General features: G+C 50.0%; 1 protein-coding gene across 1 annotated transcript in view; it reads left to right on the top strand.

Annotated features, from left to right (window-relative positions):
- LOC138492142 (trichohyalin-like) overlaps positions 1-21,603 on the top strand; it is a 782,601-nt gene that overhangs the window by 292,830 nt on the left and 468,168 nt on the right. Inside the window, exon 12 of the mRNA XM_069619133.1 lies at positions 20,285-20,420. Coding sequence (XP_069475234.1) covers positions 20,285-20,420 — 136 coding nt within the window. The remainder of the gene's footprint in view (positions 1-20,284; positions 20,421-21,603) is intronic.

Raw genomic sequence — 21,603 nt, 5'->3', positions numbered from 1 at the left:
AAAGGTGTGTACTCTGTACCCCTTAACCCAACCATCTAAGTTTTTCAGACACTCACATACCCAGGTAGCCCAGAGGGTACCATAAGTCTTTTGGAGGGTCCTAAAAAGGTACTGGGAAGGAGTCTTCTTAAATCTGGCTATAAATGCCAGCTTAACTGACTCATAATCCTTTCTATCACTGGCACCCAAATCCATAACAGCATCACATCCATTCGGGGGAAGCCTAGACATGAGCCATGGAATCAAATAATTACCACTTATTCCTTGAAGACCATAGGTGTATTCAAACGTACCCAGCCAATCCAACACATCAAGTTTAGGTTCATACATACTCACTGCTTCTTATGGCAGGCAAAGCCTCTTGGGGCTAGTCGACCCAGAAGACACTGAAAGGGAAGCAGAATCAAGGGACATTTTCCCCATTTCCATTTCATGCTGCATTTCACTTTCTCTTAGTTTCACCTCTTGATGTTTTTTTCAGCTTGCACATCCAGTTTCTTGAACTCCAACTCTAATCTTAGTTTCTCAAGTGAAATCTATTCTTGGTTTAGATTTGGACCTTGTAGGGTCACAATGGGAAGTGACTGAGGTACATGGGCAGGGTGTGGAAGAGGGAGGCTCCCTTCTGGAGACTCCTCTCCCTGCTCTGACTCCTCTTGCAGATTGGAGTTTGACTCTAAACTAGCATCCTCATCATTATCTTCCACATTATTATGGCTAGTAGGTGTTACATGCCTACTACCCAAGTGTTGGTGATTTAACAACCTTACAATCAATTCACATGTTTTTCCTTTCAGAGTCAGACCCTTAGTTTTACAAATATCATTCATTTGTTCTACTGTCAGGCAAGTCAGGGCTGACTCATTAAAGTTATCCATGTTTGGCATGTTAAAATTGCTTAACTTTTTGGTGGAGTGTGTCCTTGTGGCTGGTTTAGTTGGGCACAAGTACAACACATAGTCAATGTAAACACTCTAAGCCAATCCCACCGCCTGCCACCATTGTTAGGTAATAATTGATGCAGTCACACTGTGTGAGACTACACAACACTTATCCGCTTGGTATTAGGTAACCCACCTTTTGGTATAGGTCTGTACTACAAATGTTGGTAGTATGACTGAGCAGCCAGGCCCATCTCAAGAGGAGTAAATGTGAGCTGTAGAGCTGTACAAATGAAATCCGTAAATACAAGTAGCCAAGTAACACTTATACTCAAGGTTTCTGTTATAAATAGTTATTTATTTATTCAATATCACTTTGTAAATAAGCATTCTTTAAAAAAAAAAGGCAATTTGTGTAACAATGTAAATGTACTTTAAAAATACTTTTCAGAATGAAAGTAATGTTAGTGTATAATCTTTGGATATGTTTCTTACACAATTCCTAAACCCTGAGGTGACTTCAATCACAAGGATAGTAATGGCATTTATATATCACACTATGTATACTTTGCAGAGTCTTCGTTTGCAGAAAGGAAAGGTTAGGGAAGAAAAAAGGTTAAACAGGTTCTCAGTATATGTGAGGACAACTAAATCATCCAATGAAATCTAGACAAGCCTTTCCCAGCAGTAGCAGTTTACACTGAGCTACTACCTATGAGGGACAAACATTATCAAAGTCAATAGACTAGAAAAGTCGTCAGGGAGCCAGGACAGCCAAAGTCAATTGAAGCACAGTCTATGGATCTGAGGCACTTCTTAAATCAAAGTCTTGCACAAAGTTAGAGAGTTTGTAGAAAATTCACTTGTAGGGTCACAAGCTGTTAAACCTGCGAGAAGAGAGTTGGAATCATCTCTAAAAGTAAGCCACTGCAATTCCCAACTGGGAAAAGCACAGCTAAAAGAGTACCCCAAGCCTAAACAGTACCTCTGGTTTGAAGAAGAGTGGTCCAGCTGGATTCCGTCTTGCTACAGCGGTGCAGACCCTGTGTTCCTGAGCCTCAGTCGTGGGGACAAGAGAGAGGACATCTGAAGGGCTCCTGCGGCGGTACTTGGGAGGTCGCCGGCAACTACGGGCTCTCTTCGGTTCAGCAGCACTTTGCGGTTTCAGTGCTTAGCAAACGGCATCGTTGCGGATCTCTGATACCGGTTGGGCTTCCTTCACTCCTTGGGTCCTGCACTCTGGTGAGGTGACTCGGGATCTGGTCGTCCTGCTTCTGGAAGGTCCTTAGGAGACTCCTGGAGCTTCTAGCCAGATTCGTTACCGTTTCAGACTTTTTACTCGACTACGGATTACTCGACCCCTGGCATTTGGTTCTTGCAGCAACAAAGAAGTACAGCCAGTCTGGAATGATAGTCCAGTGGAGTTCGTCTCAGGGTTAGTTGGTCCCACTAACCCAAGGGGAGAAGTCGTTTGTCAAAGTGAAAAAGCAATTCAGCAGAGCAGCAGGCTTTACTGGGCAATTCAAAGGTCCAGGAGGATGCAGCAAGCTTCGTCCCTGGTTTCTTTGTCGGCTGTTTCTCCCAGTGGTCGACTGAAAGGACAGCCAGCCAGACAATCAGGACTGGTTGCATTGAGGCATTCCTAGAGACAAAAAACAGGGGGGTTTCAGGAACCTCCCTCACATCCTGCCCTTCCAGACACACTGGAGTCAGCGGCGTGCTGAAGCCTGCCAAAGGCAAGACAAAGGGCTCAAATCTGTCTTACCGCACAGAGTAAAACCCAAGAAAGGCCTCACAAACAGAAAATGGCGTAAAAAGAAGACAGGGCTATTTTGACAAAATGGTCCCAATGGGTGCTGTACTGCAGCTGAGGGTTCAGTCCGCAGTAGAAAAGCACAATGGTAGGAAAGATTAATCCACTGCCAACAGCCATTTAAAGTAGTGAGGGTGCATACAAATGTTACAGGAGAATGTAGGATATGGGGCTACTAGGTAACCCCCCAGCACTCCACATAATATGGTGTGTGCTGGACCTACAAAAAGAAAAGATTAAGTAAAGTCAATTTCACCAGTAGTTCACACAAGAAAAAGGTATTTAAACATTATGAGAAATCCAAAAGGATTTCCCAGTGACACTGCACACACATTGCAAATCAGATCAAAACACATGAGAGAGTGAGAAAAAGGTATCACTCACTCCAGGGTTAAAATGAAAAAGTCCTAAATCCAGCAAAAGAGCTGGGTGTCTCTAAGGTTGAAGGGAATTAACACAGAAATGAGAATTCTCCCTAACATTGCCCTGTCCCCAGACATCCCAACTCATCACATTAACTGCAGCCATGCCTTAATGCAGTCAAACCTTCTGTCACTACTAATAGCCAGTTGGCACCCAAGTGCGACCTTGCCTAAACCATTTCCGACCTCTGTCTGCCAAGACAATATTTTAGAACTTTTAACCCTCAATCAACCTCCCCCCTCACCCTCATCTCCCTCCCAAACAGGGCGATGTCAACCCCCCACAGTACACTAAACAAGCCCCCCACCCTGTGGAACCTCCCTCCCACCCTTTCCATCCCCAGATAATGCTCAATCACAGCAGGGATAACTGATATCGCACATTATGCTCTTTTACTATGACTAAACATTTTACAAGATTAGGGGATTAGCCATGTACATTCTGCATATTTTTACCATCAACAAATCCCACCTCACTGTCATTGTGAAAATAAATGAGCAACTGCCCTAATATCAGGTGTTTGGGGAACCAGAGGTCATTCCTCGGTTCGGTAGCAGAATCTTAGCTTCAACAAACTTAATTGCTTCTGGCACCATGAAGAAATACAGTTTCTCTTTGAACTGGAAGCCCAGCCTGGCCAGGAACAGCGTATTGTATATTGCATACACAGGGGAGTTTTTTTACACTGGTTAATGTCCTGTGCTCGTGCTGTACTGACGTTGAGAAGTCTGGGAACAGTCGAATCACTACTTCAGGCGTAGCTATGTTTCTCCCTGGCCAGGTTCAGCAGGAGGTCTCTATCGTGATAGTTTAAGACCTTAACAATGATTGGCCTTGAAAAATCACCCGGTTTTGGCTTCGGGGTGAGGGCCCTATGTGCTCTCTCAATAGCAAAGAGTAGTGAAGGGATGGGTCATCAAGGAGCTATTTAAGGAGCCTGCTCCATATTGCCGAACAGTGCATCCTCCGGGAACCCTACTATTCGAATGTTGTTTCTGCGTGAGCTCGATTCCAGATAATCACACTTTGCTCTGACAAATGTAATCTCCTTCACCATGGTAGTTACTGTGGTTTGTAGATCTTGGACGTTGTCCTCTGTTGCACCAATCCTTTCCTCTGCTTCTTTAATGCCCTGCACCTCTTTGGCCAGCTGTGCCCGGATGGTAGCATGGTTTCTAGCATCTGCTGCATCTCTGTGGGTACTGCTGTGGTTCCTCTGTTCGTCTGTGGGTGGCTAGGACCAAGAGGATAGCTCGGGGGCAACGCGCTCCCCTCGGAAGCAAGGCGACGCAGAGCAACACAGGTTCCACCCCGGGTCCGCGCTTAGAGACCTCTGGGTATTAAGCGCATTATAAATAACCATTTACAAAACCTTTGGTGAATTTTTCCTAGTACCAGGTTTCTTGCCTCCCCGGCTCCCCGTGTCATGGCGCAGCAGCATCAGGTAATTGGGGGGTAGAAATCCTACTGTGCTCTACCGCTGGTGCTTATCGGGAGCCATCAGCGGTCTTCTGTTCCACCTGCCTTTTGCAAGCAAATTGTGGCCTCAATCACTGCTCACCAGCGCTGCATGCTGGTTCCAGTCAGCAGCAGTGTTGCACTGCCTTCTGCCGCAGCCAAGTAATTACACTATTGTGCACACCACTCACAGGAATCAGATGGGGAGCAGGGGCATTGAATCCAGCCAAGGGTATGACACTCTTTTCCACAGGCGTGGCTCAGGTCTGCCCGACAGAATCTACCTGACCCATTTATCACCAGCAGCCAGTGGTTTCCATATAGGAGCCCACAGACACAGGCTAGATGGCACTAGTGCAGCCTGTATTCCCACCACCAGATCGCTTTAACCAACTGATTCAGCCACGTTATTGTAGTTCCCAGATTAGTGCTGCATATTCGTAGGGGTCACTGTCCGCACGCCTCACTGGGCCGCACCACTCTACACTCCTGCGTCACACCCAGGGCCACGCGTCGCAGCTTCACCACGCTCAGATGAGTCCCTCTCGGCGAGCTGCACCGTGCTACGCCTGCTGTCTCCCTCAGTCCCTGATAACTGGAGGTCCACCGCCATGCACTCTGTGCCCCCACCTCTTGCACGCCTGCTGCCTCACGGCGTCTCCTGTGCTGATGCACTCCAGCCAGACACAGCACAGGTGGCTACTCGACCTTGCAATCCCAGGGCCAAGCCTCCGGTCTCCTACGTGGCTCCACAGGCCACCGTTGCAGATCTCCACTCCCTGGCCACCAAAGCAAGCCAGAGTCCCAGCGCGGGTTGCTGCTTCCCTCCAGGTGCATCGGATCACTTAAGGCAGTTTCCTCAAGTCGTTATATTGGGCTATCTCCACAGGAACCATCGCTAATGTGCAGAGCTTCAAAGCTGAGCAGCCATCTTGCTTGGCTGCTCCACAGCGCCCCATGCAATGAATAGGTTATCATCATATATCTTTGAGGTAGCAGGGAAAGCAGTCAAGGCTTAGTCTCAAGAAATGAGCATGGACAGGGACCCTCAATGAGTCCACACAGGATAATACACAATATTTTAGCCTTGACCATTACAACACTACAATTATTTATTAAGCCTTTAGAACACATGGAAAAATGAATTTAGGAGGTATTCTCACATAATACTCTTTAATACAAATATATACAACCACAGTATGTTCATTCGCAATACATTAAATAACTAACCATGTAGAACAGTAAGTAATGCAGATGCATTTCAATGAAGAGAAGCAGTCACAATTTCGATTGCTTATACTTTAGAAGTCCAAACCCTAAGATGTATGGCACCTAGTGCCCAAACGTCACAGGTTATGTATTCTCTAAGGGGCTGCAATGGACTTATAGTGGTGGTTCAGAATAGTTCCAAACTATTTAAAAGTTCAACAACAACTTACCAGAAGACAGGCAATCGTGCCTCTTCCATCGGCTCCCCCACACTGTTCACCTTCCATTGTCTATTTATATCTTCCATCTGTCCCCATCCCTCTCACCTATGATCCACTACTCACATTACCTTCCGTCCACTCTCCCTAACCCCACAAGGCACAGCATAGAAATAGAAAACTGTACACCACAGATCCCTGACAAGAGCCTGAGAGGTGAAAACAAATTGATCATCCGCTAAGAATAAACGTTGTGTGTGTACCTTTTATTCAACATATATGCATACATTGATCTAGAAAAAAGTGCAAACCTAGAGCAAATGCGAAGCACGACAAGTAGTGTGAAAACATCAATCTACCACTCGTCCCATATGCTATCCCCTTCCTATTCCATCCACTGCCCCTTTAACTTACACACACTGTCACCTTCCATCCACTCCCCTATACCACCATTCAGGGTTATCACCACCCCAAGGTACCCTCACTACGTCTTCGTGTCCTGGCTGGGAAGAATCGAGGGTGATGCTTCATCACCTCTGTGAGGACTGAGAAACGAGGCCCCCAGCCCTTATTCCATTTCAGTTTCAGTATGCTCCAACAATCTGTGCCCGAACACTGCGACTACTCCCAGCAGCCTGGAGAGGAGGAGCTTAAGGTCGGGCATCTAGTTGTGAAAGAGAGGCTGCCCCGGACTACTGCAGCATGGAATGGGACATTTTATGGTTAAACAAATGGCATTTTGAAGAACACAAGAAATGTGTTTTTGCTGCATGTTTGCAGCACATTTTCTTGTGAGTGATGGTTTCAAGGAGGTCGTGTATGCTGGAGAGAAAGCCAGGATGCACAAGTAATCATAAATGTAACTAATATCCTCTGGGCGGCATACACGTTTGGAAAACAACATCTGCTAGTTTGACTTGTCACCATTATTATATGTGGTGCAAAACTAATATATTAAACCTTGAGCGAGCCTTTTTTGACATGGTGTAAACTGTGAACTGAATTACTTCTACGGGAACCTAATTTTAAGCATGAGTTTAAATTGTTTTCCTAGGATCACAAACTTTGGTTAAGTGGTAAAGTCTGCATTTGAGCTTAGTCTGAAATGGGGGAACATGGCCATGTGGTATCTTCCTAGCTCAAGTTTTTATAAATATGATATGATATTTTATTTATATTGCGCCCATACACAAGGGTTTCAGCGCGCAACGAGGCAAGGGAGGGGTACAAGGGAGGATAAAACACTGATCTTAGTAGGCCCAGTGACATTGAGAATGCGCAAGTGCAAGTGCAAGGGAGAGGGAAGAAGGAAAGTGCAAGGGGTAGGGGAGGAGTGGAAAGTGCTGAACACGTGATCAAAAACAACAGGTAGTGCACAAGGCAGGTGTCAAGTGCACGAATTTAGCATAGACAATAGGTGTCCATAGGGGACTGTAGGGTTGCAGATACAGACCCAAGTGCAAGTGTTGCCAGTAGGCAGTGTGGGTATGCAGCTGGGTGGGCAAGGATCTGGGCCCGAAATCAGAGGGTGGCCAGATGCCCAGTGCAGAAATAGGGAGAGATCAGCTGGGGAGAGGAAGAGAGAAGGCAGAAGGAAAGAGGAAGGTCTTGAGGTGCTTCCGGAACCGAAGATGGTTCTCCTCAAGTTTCAGCGAGGCAGGGGGGCTGTTCCAGAGGGAGGCCCCAGCCAAAGAAATATATCTACCACCAACTTGTTCTTTGGAGAAGCGATTGACCCTGAGGGAGTTGGAGATGGAGGAGCGAAGAGCTTGAGTAGGAAGGGATTTCCGAAGGGAGAGTTGAAGGTATTGCGGACCAAGGCCCCAGAAGGTTTTGTGGACAATTCAAAGGGTCTTGTACTTAATCCTTGCAGCCACTAGGAGCCAATGAAGAGATTTCTGGGCTGGAGCGATACGATCCCTAGGCTTGAGGCTAAGGACAAGTCTCGCAGTACTGTTCTGGATGAGGCAGATTTAGAAAGAGGCTGTTTCAGTAGTCCAGTCTAGAGAACCAGAGCTCTGGAGACAGTGAGCTTCTGGGGAAGGAGAGGAGAGGAGAGGAGAGGAGAGGAGAGGAGAGGAGAGGAGAGGAGAGGAGAGGAGAGGAGAAGAGAAGAGAGGAGAGGAGAGGAGAGGAGGAATACCTCTGAGGAGGTGCAGTTGGTAGTTTGACTTCTTGGCGACGTCAGAGGTGTGTGGAGAAAAGGAAAGCATGGAGTCGAAGATGACCCTGGGGTTCTTAGCCTCACAGGTGGGAGCAGGAAGAGGGCCAAGGGAGGCTGGCCAGAGGGTGACAGGAAAGGAAGGTGCAAGAGTGCCGATGAGGAGGATCTCTGTCTAACTGGCATTAAGGCAGAGGTTGTTGGCGGCACACCACTCCTGGATTGCAGAGAGGCAGTCAGAGATGAGAGAGGGAGAGGAGATGGCAGAGGGGAGCTTGAAGTCGAGCTGAGCGTCATCCGCATAGCACTGATAGTTGGAACAGAGGGCAGTGATGCGGTGGGCAAGAGGTGTCAGGTACTGGTTGAAAAACCAGGGAGAGAGATTAGACCCCTTGGGAACACCGCAGGTGGAGAGTGAGATTGAGGAAAGGAAGGACCCACGTTGGATCTGGGAGGGTCTGTCAGAGAGGAAAGAAGTCAGCCAGGACAGAGCCTGATCAGTGATACCCAGGTTATCACAGAGCCGGTTGAGCAGGATGTCATGGTTGACCGTATCAAAGGCAGAGGAGAGATCAAGTAGGATGAGGAAAGAGGGGAGATTAGAATCAAGGTTAGAGAGCAGGTCTTCACAGATGTTCAGGAGAGCAGTTTCCGTGCTCCTGGCTGCTCTGAAGCCAGACTGATGATCATGGAGACAGCCAACCGATTCATTGTGAAGATTAAGCTGGGAGATGGCCAGCTTTTCCAGGAGTTTGCCCTGAAAAAGGAGTGATAGAGATCGGGTGATAGTTAGCCGCAAGGGAGGGGTCGGCAGAAGGTTTCTTGAGAAGGGGGTGCACAAGAGAGTGCTTCAGGGGGGAGGGGAAGGTCCCAAACGCGAAAGAGTGGTTGCAGAAATGAGCCTGGGCTGGTGCGAGGGTGCCAATGTGGTCCTTGATGGTTTTGGAAGAACAGGCAAGAACCTGTTTAGAAGAGGTTTTCATAGACCGGATTTGTCTTGAAACCTCATCAGGGGAGAAAAGTGGAAAGACAATGAAGGGAGGGTGGAGGCTGCATATGCATTAATGTGTGGGTTTAAAGACCTAAAATAATAATTTATTTTCTAAAGACGACTTAAAAGTATGCACAAATCACATGATAAACCAATATGACAATGTAATATCATTGTAGACACATGTTGATCAAAAAGTGTATGCGGTCATTTTATTTTGAATTGTAAGTTGCATAGACGGGGGCACTTCTTTTTGTGCAAACGGTCCAATATTTGTAGTTTTAATTGTGTCTACCCCATAGTGAAAAAGTAAATGGAAAACACATGTGAAATCACCTTTACTCTTCACTTATTTTTAATGTGTCAAAAAAGTGTAACTGCCACCCACTGTTAAAGATTGTGGCAGCCATCTACAAAGGATTCCTTTAAAATCTGCTTTTTTTACTTGGTGTGAAAGTGAAGTAAGTGGATTCCATTGGTTTTCCACCAGCATAAAAATACATTCTGTTGCAAAACCAATCAGATTTTGCAGACGGCCCTTGTAGATCAAGTGGACTTTTTAAGTCTGCTCTGCACTGCAGTTTTGGCTGCCAAATTATACAAAAGTGTGGCATAAAAGGTGGTGGTAAATGTTTTTACTTCGTTTTCCACTCTACAGGACATGCACAATTACTTGATTGTAGCTTGATTTTCCCCAGCCTGAATAAAAGAATACACATTCTACCAGGCGAATTAATACGAATCTACAAAAATTCACCTTAAGACACAAATGGCCTGATTTGCAAAAGCATTTTGTAATGGTGAAATCCCATTGGAATACACTTTGTAAATCAGGCTCAAAGTGAAAGAAAAAGCATTACAAGGCTATTGTTTCACACGCATTGTAGCTTGTGCTCTACCCCATAATGTTGAATTACCCACAATGACATTATTAAAACCGTATAGAATTCTAAAAAAAAAAGTGCCACAGTAATGGTCACTGCCATTGTTAGCATCACTGATCACCTCCCGTTGTAAATGGTCTGTTTCCTGCTAATGATAGAAAGATAAGATCTCAATGGGAGGCAATGCGCAGCCTGAGCCGTTTGCCTTTGAAGTGAGAGGCAGAGCAGGGGGGCCCACTGGGCATTTGTCCCTTGTCAGTCTATTAAATCGTCCTCTGGGGTTGACTCAATGGTGAGGAAATCCTCCAAATACACCAGCCCAAAATCTGAATTGACTGCGGAGGCTGAAGCGCTTTAATGGAGAGCAAGCAGGGTGTGACAACATTTATATTCTATCATCTGTAATTTCACAACGGAGACTATATAATTATGCTGGCTAGGCCTAATGGGAGTTCTGGTCCAAAACATCTGGCGAGCCAAAGATTGCAGACCCTTTCGCGTAAAGCATTGATTTCATAATTTCAAATACCGCAAGAATATGTATTTTAAACCAACACTGTTTGGGGAAATAATTATTTGGCTGACAGAATAAGACTTGTTTTCTCTGTTGTGTTATTCCCAGAATATCCACTAGGTGGCCCTCTAAGACCTTTAGTTAACAATATTTAGATCACGTGTAAATGTTTTGTCACATTTAGATAGAACTATGAATACTCGGTACACCTCAGTTCGGCGAGGGGATGTTTTGGCGCGGCAGTGTATGCCTGCCCATCCATGCGAACGTGTGAATAAGTGCGTGGGAGTTAGAAATACAAATCTAAAGTGTTTGCCCTTCTTCCCCTCTGTAGCACCCAACTAGACATGCAGAGGGGCGCAAGGGCAAAGTGTTTGCCCTTCCTCCCCTCTGTAGCACCCAGCTAGAAGAGACCGAATAGAAAGATTTCAGAAAGAAGCGTGAGAATGAGGGACGGACGAGTGAACGTAGAAAGAATAAGTGATTGCTGGCAGACGGCAGGCTACTGCTTCTTTCATCAATCCTGGAGCAGGACATTTCGGTGCGGCCAGTTCGGCACGGGCCGCCGCACCGAACCAGCTCCTGTGCTGAACCGGCTGTGCCAAATCGGCCTGCACCGAAATGTCCTGCTCCGATGAATACTGGCTCACATCCACCCACATGACTCAAACCTAGAAAGGGCCCACTGTGATAGAACTGTAAGTTCACTAGTCTGCGCCGAAATTAGAATTTGAATGTGCCTAGCACTAACACTTAGGGGCCGATTCATGGAACAAACGTGCGCCGAAAATCTATGCGCAAGCAGGCGCAAGCGGAAAAAAACTGGCGCACGCGCACGCGTGCGATACATGGGAGTCCCTGCGCGTGTCTTCCTCGGGATGTGCACCAAACCCGTGCATGGCGCACACGTCACTGCAACATCCCGAAAGACGTGCGCGACGCGCACAGTGAAAGCGCACAACCTCGGCGCATACACTAGAAAGTGGGCGGAACACGGGGCGTAACGTGCGGAATGGGGAACAACTCGCGAAAATAAGGGCGTAACTGGGGATGTACTGCAGGGAAGCAGACGGAACGCCCACACGCACCCGAACCACACGTATTCATGGAATCGAATAGGGCAAAGCCACGCACAGCGAAAGACACGCACAAGCCGAAACACGTCCGCCACACGAAGGCAGGCGGTAGCGTCCCTGCGCATTACAAAAGTGGCAACATACAGCAATAGTGCCTGTGCGAGCGGGGCACGTGTATTTCGGGGTTGCGCAGGAAGTTACACACGCGATTGAGCGGGGTACGTGTATTCCGGGGGTGCGCGTGAACTTTCTCACGCGATCGGGCCTTGGGGAGTGGGCTACGTGTATATCAGGGGTTCGCGTGAACATTTTCACGCGATCGGGCCTGGGGGAGCGGGCTACGTGCATCTCAGGGGTTCGCGTGAACTCTTTCACGCGATCGGGCCTGGGGGAGCGGGCTACGTGTATTTCAGGAGTTCACGTGAACATTTACACGCGATCGGGCCTGGGGGAGCGGGCTACGTGTATCTCAGGGGTTCGCGTGAAAAAGGGGGAGCGGGCTACGTGTATTTCAGGGGTTCGCGTGAACATTTACACGCGATCGGGCCTGGGGGATCGGGCTACATGTATTTCAGGGGTTCGCGTGAACTTATTCACGCGATCGGGCCTGGGGGAGCGGTCTACGTGTATCTCAGGGGTTCGCGTGAACTTTTTCACGCGATCGGGCCTGGGGGAGCGGGCTATGTGTATTTCAGGGGTTTGCGTGAACATTTACACGCGATCGGGCCTCGGGGAGTGGGCTACGTGTATTTCAGGGGTTCGCGTGAACTTATTCATGCGATCGGGCCCGGGTGAGCGGGCTACGTGTAATTCGGGGGCGCGCGGGAAGTTACACACGCGATTGAGCGAGGTACGTGTATTTCGGGGGTGCGCGGTAAGTTACACACGCGATAGAGCGGGGTACGTGTATTTCGGGGGTGCGCGGGAAGTCAGATACGCGATTGAGCGGGGTACGTGTATTTCTGGGGTGCGCGGGAAGTTACACACGCGATTGAGCGGGGTACGTGTATTTCGGGGGTGCGCGGGAAGTCACACACGTGATTCCATCAGGGTACGTGTATTTCAGGGTGCGCGTGAAGTTCCACACGCGATTCCATCAGGGTACGTGTATTTCAGGGTGCAGGGGAAGTTACACATGCGATTTCCGCAGGGTACGTGTATTTCAGGGGTGCACGTGAAGTTCCACACGCGATATCAGCAGGGTACGTGTATTTCAGGGTGCAGGGGAAGTTACACACGCGATTCCATCAGGGTACGTGTATTTCAGGGTGCAGGGGAAGTTACACATGCGATTTCCGCAGGGTACGTGTATTTCAGGGGTGCACGTGAAGTTCCACACACGATATCAGCAGGGTACGTGTATTTCAGGGTGCAGGGGAAGTTACACACGCGATTCCATCAGGGTACGTGTATTTCAGGGTGCGGGGGAAGTTCCACACGCGATTTCAGCAGGGTACGTGTATTTCAGGGGTGCGCGGGAATTTCCACACGCGATTGGGCCCCTGCGAGCAGGGTAGTGTATTCCAGGGGTGCGCAACAAGTTCCACACGCAATTCCATCAGGGTACGTGTATTTCAGGGTGCAGGGGAAGTTCCACACACGATTCCATCAGGGTACGTGTATTTCAGGGTGCAGGGGAAGTTACACACGCGAAATCAGCAGGGTACGTGTATTCCAGGGGTGCGCGGGAAGTTCCACACGCGATTCCATCAGGGTACGTGTATTTCAGGGTGCGGGGGAAGTTCGACACGTGATTCCACCAGGGTACGTGTATTACAGGGGTGCGCGGGGAGCACCACACGTGATTTGCACGTGTGGGCCCTCCCAGGTGTTCCCTCTACACCCTCCACGGCCCCTGCAGGTGGCTCACACCACAGGGGCCTACCCTGCACATGTCCTGCAGGCACCCCATCCACCATGGCCATGCCCCCCAGCCAGCCCACATGTCAACTTGCACTACTGCCCACCAACGCATGTCCCCCTGCACCCCCAGCCACCAGGGGCACCCTCCACAGGCCCCCACCCATGTCTCCCACCACCCCCACCGCCCAGCACTGAGGTGCACCTGCCAGCAGGCCCCCACCCATGTGCAACTCATGTACCCCTGCACCCCCACCCCCCAGCACTGTGGGGCACCTGCCAGCAGGCCCCCACCCATGTCTCCCACCGCCCCCACCCACCAGCCACCATGGGCAGCCTCCACCAGGCCCCCACTCATGTCTCCCACCACCCCCACCCACCATGGGCAGCCTCCACCAGGCCCCCACTCATGTCTCCCACCACCCCCACCAGCAGTGTGGGGCACCCTCCACCAGGCCCCCACCCATGTCTCCCACCACCCCCACCCACCAGCCACCATGGGCAGCCTCCACCAGGCCCCCACTCATGTCTCCCACCACCCCCACCCCCCAGCAGTGTGGGGCACCCTCCACCAGGCCCCCACCCATGTCTCCCACCACCCCCACCCCCCCAGCAGTGTGGGGCACCCTCCACCAGGCCCCCACCCATGTCTCCCATCACCCCCCAGCCACCATGGCCAGCCCCCACTCATGTCCCCTATCACCCCTACCCCCCAGCCACCATGGGCAGCCTCCACCAGGTCCTCACAATCCCCAATCATGTGCGTTATGGTCAGCCTCCACAGCTAAAAAGCCCTACCAAGTAACCCATTCACCCACATGGAAATGGAAATTACATGTTACACCCCCAATGTTCATAAAGCAAATGAACCCATGTCCGTCACACATAATGGTTGCAATTGAATGGGAAAACACCCAACATGACATGCATGAAACCAATGAGATGATACCACACAGTGAAGTATGAAAACAAAATTGTATTAAAAAAAATTGAATGCAAATGAAATGAAACAAACTACAATGGCAATGAAAAAAAGAGAAGCTGCATGTCCGTCTAAAAAAAATCAAAACTACAAATCCAAATCCAAAAAAATGTTGTCCAAAGTCACATTAAAAATAAAATCAATCCAATGAAGAACTATGTACAAAACATCCAAGGGTCCATGAGCCCAACTGAACAAAGGAAACCCACAAAAACCCTAACTAAAATGCAACTATATACAAAAAGTGGAGCAGTGTCCGTCGACTCCAAATCATAAGAAGAAACAAAGGAAACCTAAAACTAAAGAACTATATACAAAGGCAGCGGGCAAGTCCAGCGGCTCACTCCGTGGTGTTCCGGGCCAGGGCATCATCGAACTCCTGTTCGATGTCCCGGAGGCGGTCCTGTTCCATGGCCCCGAGGGTCCGCACGGACGACGCTGTCTCCTCCTCCAACCCCCTGCGGATTGCCTCGAGGCACTCGGCCCGCCTCAGGGCCCTCCGCATGGAGTTCTCCGCCCTGACCATTGTGAGCCGCGCCTCTTCCGCCCGCCGCCGCTCCGCACCTATCTGCTGGCCCAACCGCTGCCACACAGAAGACACACCCCGTCCTGGGTCAACCTGCCCTCCGGCCGATACCTGCCCCTCCGATGGTGAAGGCCCCGAGCCTTCATGGCTCCCACCCTGTTGCTGCTGCTGCTGTGCCTCTGCCCGTGCACTGCCTCCTGCTGCCTGCACATCCTCCGCCGGCTGGGGTGCAGTTGTTGATGTGGCCACCCCTGCTGGACGTCCTACTCCCGACTGTGGCAGGGATGCCTCCTCCACCAGCCTGGCCGCACCGTCATAGGCAGCTCCACAGGGCACCCAGGTGACTGATAGGTGGGAAGATGGCACAGAGGACGACTGGCGCGTAGGGGGTCCAGTTGAGGAGGGGGTCGGAGCAAGCCCCATCAGACGGAGGAATCCGGCCTGGGTGACCTGTCCCAGCAGGCTGACGTGGTCAACGAGCCATTCGAGATGACGTGCAGTCTCTCCATGAAAAGACTGCAGGTCACCTCGCATGGCCCGTTGACGCAACGCCACACCAGCCAGGACAGGCTCAACCCGGACCTGGATAGCCACGTCCGCAGGCAGAGGAAGGCCAGTTGACGTGAGCTCATCCCCTGCCTGAAAACGGGTCTGGACGTGGGCATCGCTGCTGGTGCAAGATGATGCAGGGACAGGATCGGGGACAGGATTGCACACGGGCACCTCCGCGGCGGCCTGTGCTGCCTCCTGACCCTGGTCCTGCACTGCACCACTAGCACCAGTGGGATCCCCACCTCCAGACCCCGTCTCTGGTGCTTGCACGGCCTCCTCCTCCACCAAACCCCCCACCAACCTGGATTACTCCGTGCCATCTTCCCCTGTTGGGCCCTGTGGGGTCCCAGCTGCCCCTTCTGCTGCCGAGGAGTCCAACTCCAACCTCCGCTTCTTGTACCTCCCCCCGGCAGCTGCGGCCTGGGACGCGGCACCGGACTCCTCACTCCCAGACGAGATGACAACCTGGGAGGGGAGCCGGGCCTTGCGTCTCCGGCTGGCGGTGGGATCCCCGCCGCTGTGCTCCACAGCACCTTCTCCGCCCTCTTCATCAGTTGACGCTGCAGACAGGGAGAAACAAAACACAGGCATCAGGGCACTGTACAATGGACACATACACACATGACAGTTGTACATGCGTGGCATTGGCAAACCTCAGACATGTCATCACAATCCCCAACACACATGTCATTACAACTCGCACACATGAGCCATACCACAGCCATATCACAACTGCCAGCACCATCCATACACATACAACAGCATGAGCAGCCAAAGGTGAGCCAGACATCACATGCAACACAGGAAGTCCACCACACATGTACACACACCACCACGCTTGCATGCATGTGTACACCTCTGCCAAGTGTCGCACTGTTCAGACGGGCATCCATGTCACATCTTCCAATCAGGCTTCCACATACCGCTGTCACATGCATCCATGTTGCATCACTGTTGCACCCTTGTCAAATACACACACATGCACATGTACACAGTGCTGATACATGCAGCCGAAAACAACATACATGCGTGACATCACAGACATGTCTACTTACATACACATTCATCCAAACATGTGTGCCCACACAACTGCATTTGGCATGCAAGCCTACACACACAAGCACCATCCATGTCTCACACATTACAGCTATCGCATGTGTCAGCCCCACGGCCCTGTACACCCCCACCCATACTCGACCCCATACAAACAGATGTGCAACCTGCACACTACTGAATAATCACCACACGCACTGCTCACAATCAGGATGCATGTACACTCACCGCTCGACTCCAGACGGGTCTGCTTCTCTAGGACCTGGACGTGGAGCGCTGGGGATATGCGTTCCAGGACCCTCATCTGTTCTTCCGACAAGTGGCCCCGGCGCCCCTTGGCATCCGCTGCCTTCAAGAGGCGCCGGGCCTTGTTCAGGGTCCTGGACCTGAAGTCCTCCCAGCGCTTCCTGACATGTTGTAAGTCGCGGACTGCCACCCCCTCCACGTTGATGCCAGTCATGATGTCAGTCCAGATCCGAGTCCGTCCTTCCTTGTCGGCGCGGGAACTTCCGAAGAGGGCATCATACTGCCCCAGGACTTGCTCCACCAGGACACCAACTTCGGTGGCACTGAAGCTGGTGCCCCTCTGCCTCTCTGGCCGGGGGTTGTCAGTGGTCACAGATGGTGGTTGCCCCGACATGACAACCCCAGAGGCAGGAGTGGGTGGGCAACTGGGTCCTGGGGCTGGGCTGTGGAGCGATGGAATCCCAGTCGGGAGTCTTCGGTTCCAGCAGGGGTGGTCACAGCAACAGCACCCCTGGCTGATGTGCAGGCAGCAAATGGCGGGGCACGTGGGCAGCAGGCAGTCAGGCAGCAGCAGATGGCAGGTGGGAGCGTGCTCGGGGCTCTGGGGGACAGTAGTTCGGCCTTCTGGGCAGGAGCGTGGTCTTCCGTGTGCTTACGCGTAGCCAGCTTGATACGGAGTGCTTTGGCACGTGAAAAATCTGCACGTCAGCATGTAATTCGAGGAAAGGCCCTTAGCGCGTAAGCGCGTCTGCACGCATACACATTTTCATTGGACAGAAGGCCCCTCAAGCGCAAGCGCCCCTGTGACGTGACGCGTACAGACGTGCATGGCCATTTCAGCGCGCATGAAAAACTGCACGTCCGCGTGTAATACGAGGAAAGGGCCCATGCGCGTAAGCGCGCATGGAAAACTGCACGTCCGCGTGTAATACGAGGAAAGGCCCTTCGCGCGTATGCACGGCAGCACGCATATGCGATTTCATTGGACCAAAGGCCCTTAGCGCGTGAGCGCGTCTGTGACGTGACGCGCGCGGGTGTTTCCCTTATTGCACGTGATGACAGAACACACGTGGATTTCCACCAATCGCGTGTGAAAGTTCCCGGCACCCTGGAACACACGTACCCAGGCTAATTGCGTGTGGAACTTCCCGCGCACCCCGAAACACACGTACCCTGATGGAATCACGTGTGGAACTTCCCGTGCACCCCGAAACACACGTACCCTGATGGAATCGCGTGTGGAACTTCCCGCGCACCCCTGAAATAACCGTACCATGATGTAATTGCGTGTGTTACTTCCCGCGCACCCCTGAAATACGCGTACCCTGCTCGCACTGGCCCAATCGCGTGTGGAAATTCCCGCGCACCCCTGAAATAACCGTACCATGATGTAATCGCGTGTGGTACTTCCCGCGCACGCCTGAAATACGCGTACCCTGCTTGCACGGGGCCAATCGCGTGAGGTACTTCCCGCGCACCCCAGTCATACACGTAGCCTGCTTGCTGTGCTGGTACAGGGTTAGCGTAGCCCTTTGCGCTGGATTGGGTATATTGATGGCTTTTCCCTGCGCGAGAGGCGTTCTTGGGGGCGCAACTGGCGCTGCTGCAGGGTCGCTGCGCCACTGTGCGCCACGGCTGGTTTTGGTGGCTGGAATCCATGAATACGCTGTGCGCGGAAATGGATTTTAGCACACGCGGATGGCGCAGGGATTCGCACGCGCACACTGTGCGCCAGCCGCGTGCGCCACTTGTGCGCTGAATTCTATGAATTACCCCCTTAGAATCTGTTAGCATTGCATTGAACCAAACCTAGAAAGTACCCTCAGTGATAGTACTGTGTATTTCCTAATCCGCGTCACACACTTTGTAACTTGTTACATTGGTCTTCTTACAGTGATTCAAATCTAGAGGATCCACACTATGATGACAGGCTTAGGAATTGTTCTTGTTCTAGAGATTCACTTCTAGAAAGCAGCTTTAACTCACATCTTGGAGTAACCGTGAGATAGCACCGTGACTCACTTGCATGCGCTACTCACTTGCATGCGCTACACAAATAGAATAGGCTCTCACTCGCTCGACTCACAACTAGAAAGGGCCGCCTGAGAGAGTTCTGTAAGTTAGTTACCTATGTTTTATATCATAACTCAACCCAAACTCTTACCTCCATATCACTATGCTTACTATCTACTCTGCACCTTCACTCATTTAGAGTACAGCTTTACCCCTCAATCCAATTTGGCCTAGTTGCTCACATACGAACATTACCCCATAAACACCTCATCATTCTAATAAAACGCAGCTATATCCCATGACAAACCGGTCTAGCTGCACACATAGGCGTCCTACAGGCCTAACGCCCCAGAACCCAGTCTGGGTGTCCACCCACCAGACTGCACACATTCAACTGATATCAATAACACCACACCTAAATGCTAGGAAGCAGCCACCATCAGGCAATTACACCAGCTGCACACATAACTTGTGCACCCAAGCACCCTACAACACCTTATTCTCTCAACTGACCTGGACTACAGTCCCCGAGGGCATTCAACCTACCAGCGCTTTGAGGTCATACCAATGATATATAGAGCGCTATATAAATGCCAAATAACATAACATATCAGTTCAAGAGCAAAAGAGAATGAGAATAAAGCACAGATAAAATGTTGGCAGTGATTGCAGGGGACATTCATGGGCGTTGAAAAAGGCTTGAATTGGATATTTTAGTAGCAATGTTTTTTCAGCTGAATGTATTTATAAAGGGATGTTTTGGTCCTGTAAAGACAATGGGGCCGGTTGTCTTAATATCCACTGCCCCTCTCCCCCGCCCCCGCCCAGTCTTCCTAATGTCCAGTGTCTTTGGATATCTGGTCTATGGTCCATATTGCAGTAGTTTCTAGGACATACCTTAGTTTGGGTTGGGAAATGGACACTTGAGGGCGCGGGGGTGGAGGAGGGGGGAGGTTGTCACGTTGTCTTAAAGAAGGGGGCGAGCAGGTTCTCTCAGTTCCTCCGCAACTAGTATGTCCATTTTAATTTTGTTGCATGCTTTGTCAAGTTACATTTTCCTTGTGTGCCCAGATTTGATTTATTGTGTGTTGCCGCAGATTAACGACAAGCAATCTACATGTATGTAATGAGTTTTGATGCTGTTTGCTGTGTGCGTTTTTAAATCTATAATTGTAAAATAGCATTGGATATTTCTTTCAAAATAAAGTAATATTATTAACTTCCCATCAGTTTCCTTTTTTCATCAAAGATGGAAAAAAAAATGTAAAGTATCACTAATGTGAGTGTTGGGGGTAAACTATATTTTAAAAGAAATAACGCTAAATATGCCAGTTGACATATTTGTCGATTCTGAAAGTTGGGAATGTTCAGTGTTCTTGAACTAACATAACAAGTAACTTTTCCTTTCCTTTTTCCGACTTTAGGACAGAGCTAGCCTTGCTGGACTTTAAACGAGAAGCCAACCTGAAGGAACTGCAGGAGCTCGAGCAGGAACTGGCTGCTATGAGAAGACAGTGTTCCAGTGCTCGCAACAGCCAGCTGAGCATGTTCCAGAGCGAGGTAAATACTGGCTCAGTCTCTGCTGCTGCTGGGATGGAATAACCTTTTGCGAACGGCATGCATGCTTTCAGTGTATCTTTAATGGCAGGATGGCAAACATCTTCATTGAATAGGGCTCTCCTCTATAAGAGCGCGCATCCTAGGCCAGCCTCTCAAAATGATACTCTCTGAAATGAGCATGTTGCTAACAAAATATTGACTTTGTCTGCACTGTTACTGTATAATTACTGAACTTTTGACTCCTACAGTTTGACCTTTTAAGTATTTTTTAGGGGCATAAGGACAGGTGCTGGGGGTCGTTTGGGCCAGGGGTGGCTAGATATGTCCTACACTACCCAATTACCAACCCACTCCTAACAGAAAGAGCATTGTATTCTAATATCCCATCATCTTCAATGGTTTGAGGCATTCTCCTGTAAGAAAATGCCAGAGCAAGACGCTTGCCACATAAAGTGAAAGAGCTTAGATGGCCAAGCGGGTAATAAGGATAATGATTTGTTATTTACATACTCTTTAGGCAAAGCGCTGTGCATAAAACATTTTACATACGATTATCACCCAACCGAAGTTGGTACCCTTTATCAACCTTGGAGGGGTGAGTTGGTCCTGCCGGTATTTGTACCGCAAGCTTGGGACAGCCCCACATGAGTCCTGAGTTGATGTGTTTGGAGTGCTTTGGAATGCATTTTTGGGCAACAAATGCACAAAAGTGGGAATATGTCCTCCCATTCTCATTTCTGATGGACGCTATTTTTTGTAGTACCCCATCACATGATGCAGAAATGACTTTCAAAGCCAGACCTTTAATTAACCAGAGCTTGCACTTTATGACTGTAAGCTCTACCTGTGAGCCAAATCCCCTCTGCAAGAGCCAGGATCCCTTTAAGACAGGCCTTCTCTGGCTTCCATTCCGTTCTGACCTCCAAATAGGAGGATCTTTTTTAAAATACTTAATTAAAGAGGTCCTGTCTGAAATTTCTAGATTCCCCTACTATGGCTCCCACATCCCCATCCCTTGAACCCTCTGAGAGCATCATTTGCCTCCCCAAGGGCCCATTGCCTTCCTTAACCTTATTCCCTGGTGTCACAACCTGTTGAGGCTTCTCATCCAGCCAGACAGCCAAGGCCAGTAGACACAGTTGTGACCACACAGGAGGAACTTTCATCTTCAGAAGGGGGCGGC

This window comes from Ambystoma mexicanum, chromosome 10 (genome assembly GCF_040938575.1).
Source record: "Ambystoma mexicanum isolate Mex_15411 chromosome 10, UKY_AmexF1_1, whole genome shotgun sequence".
In the NCBI taxonomy this organism is placed as follows: Eukaryota; Metazoa; Chordata; class Amphibia; order Caudata; family Ambystomatidae; genus Ambystoma; species Ambystoma mexicanum.
This window is presented reverse-complemented; position numbering and strand designations above follow the sequence as displayed.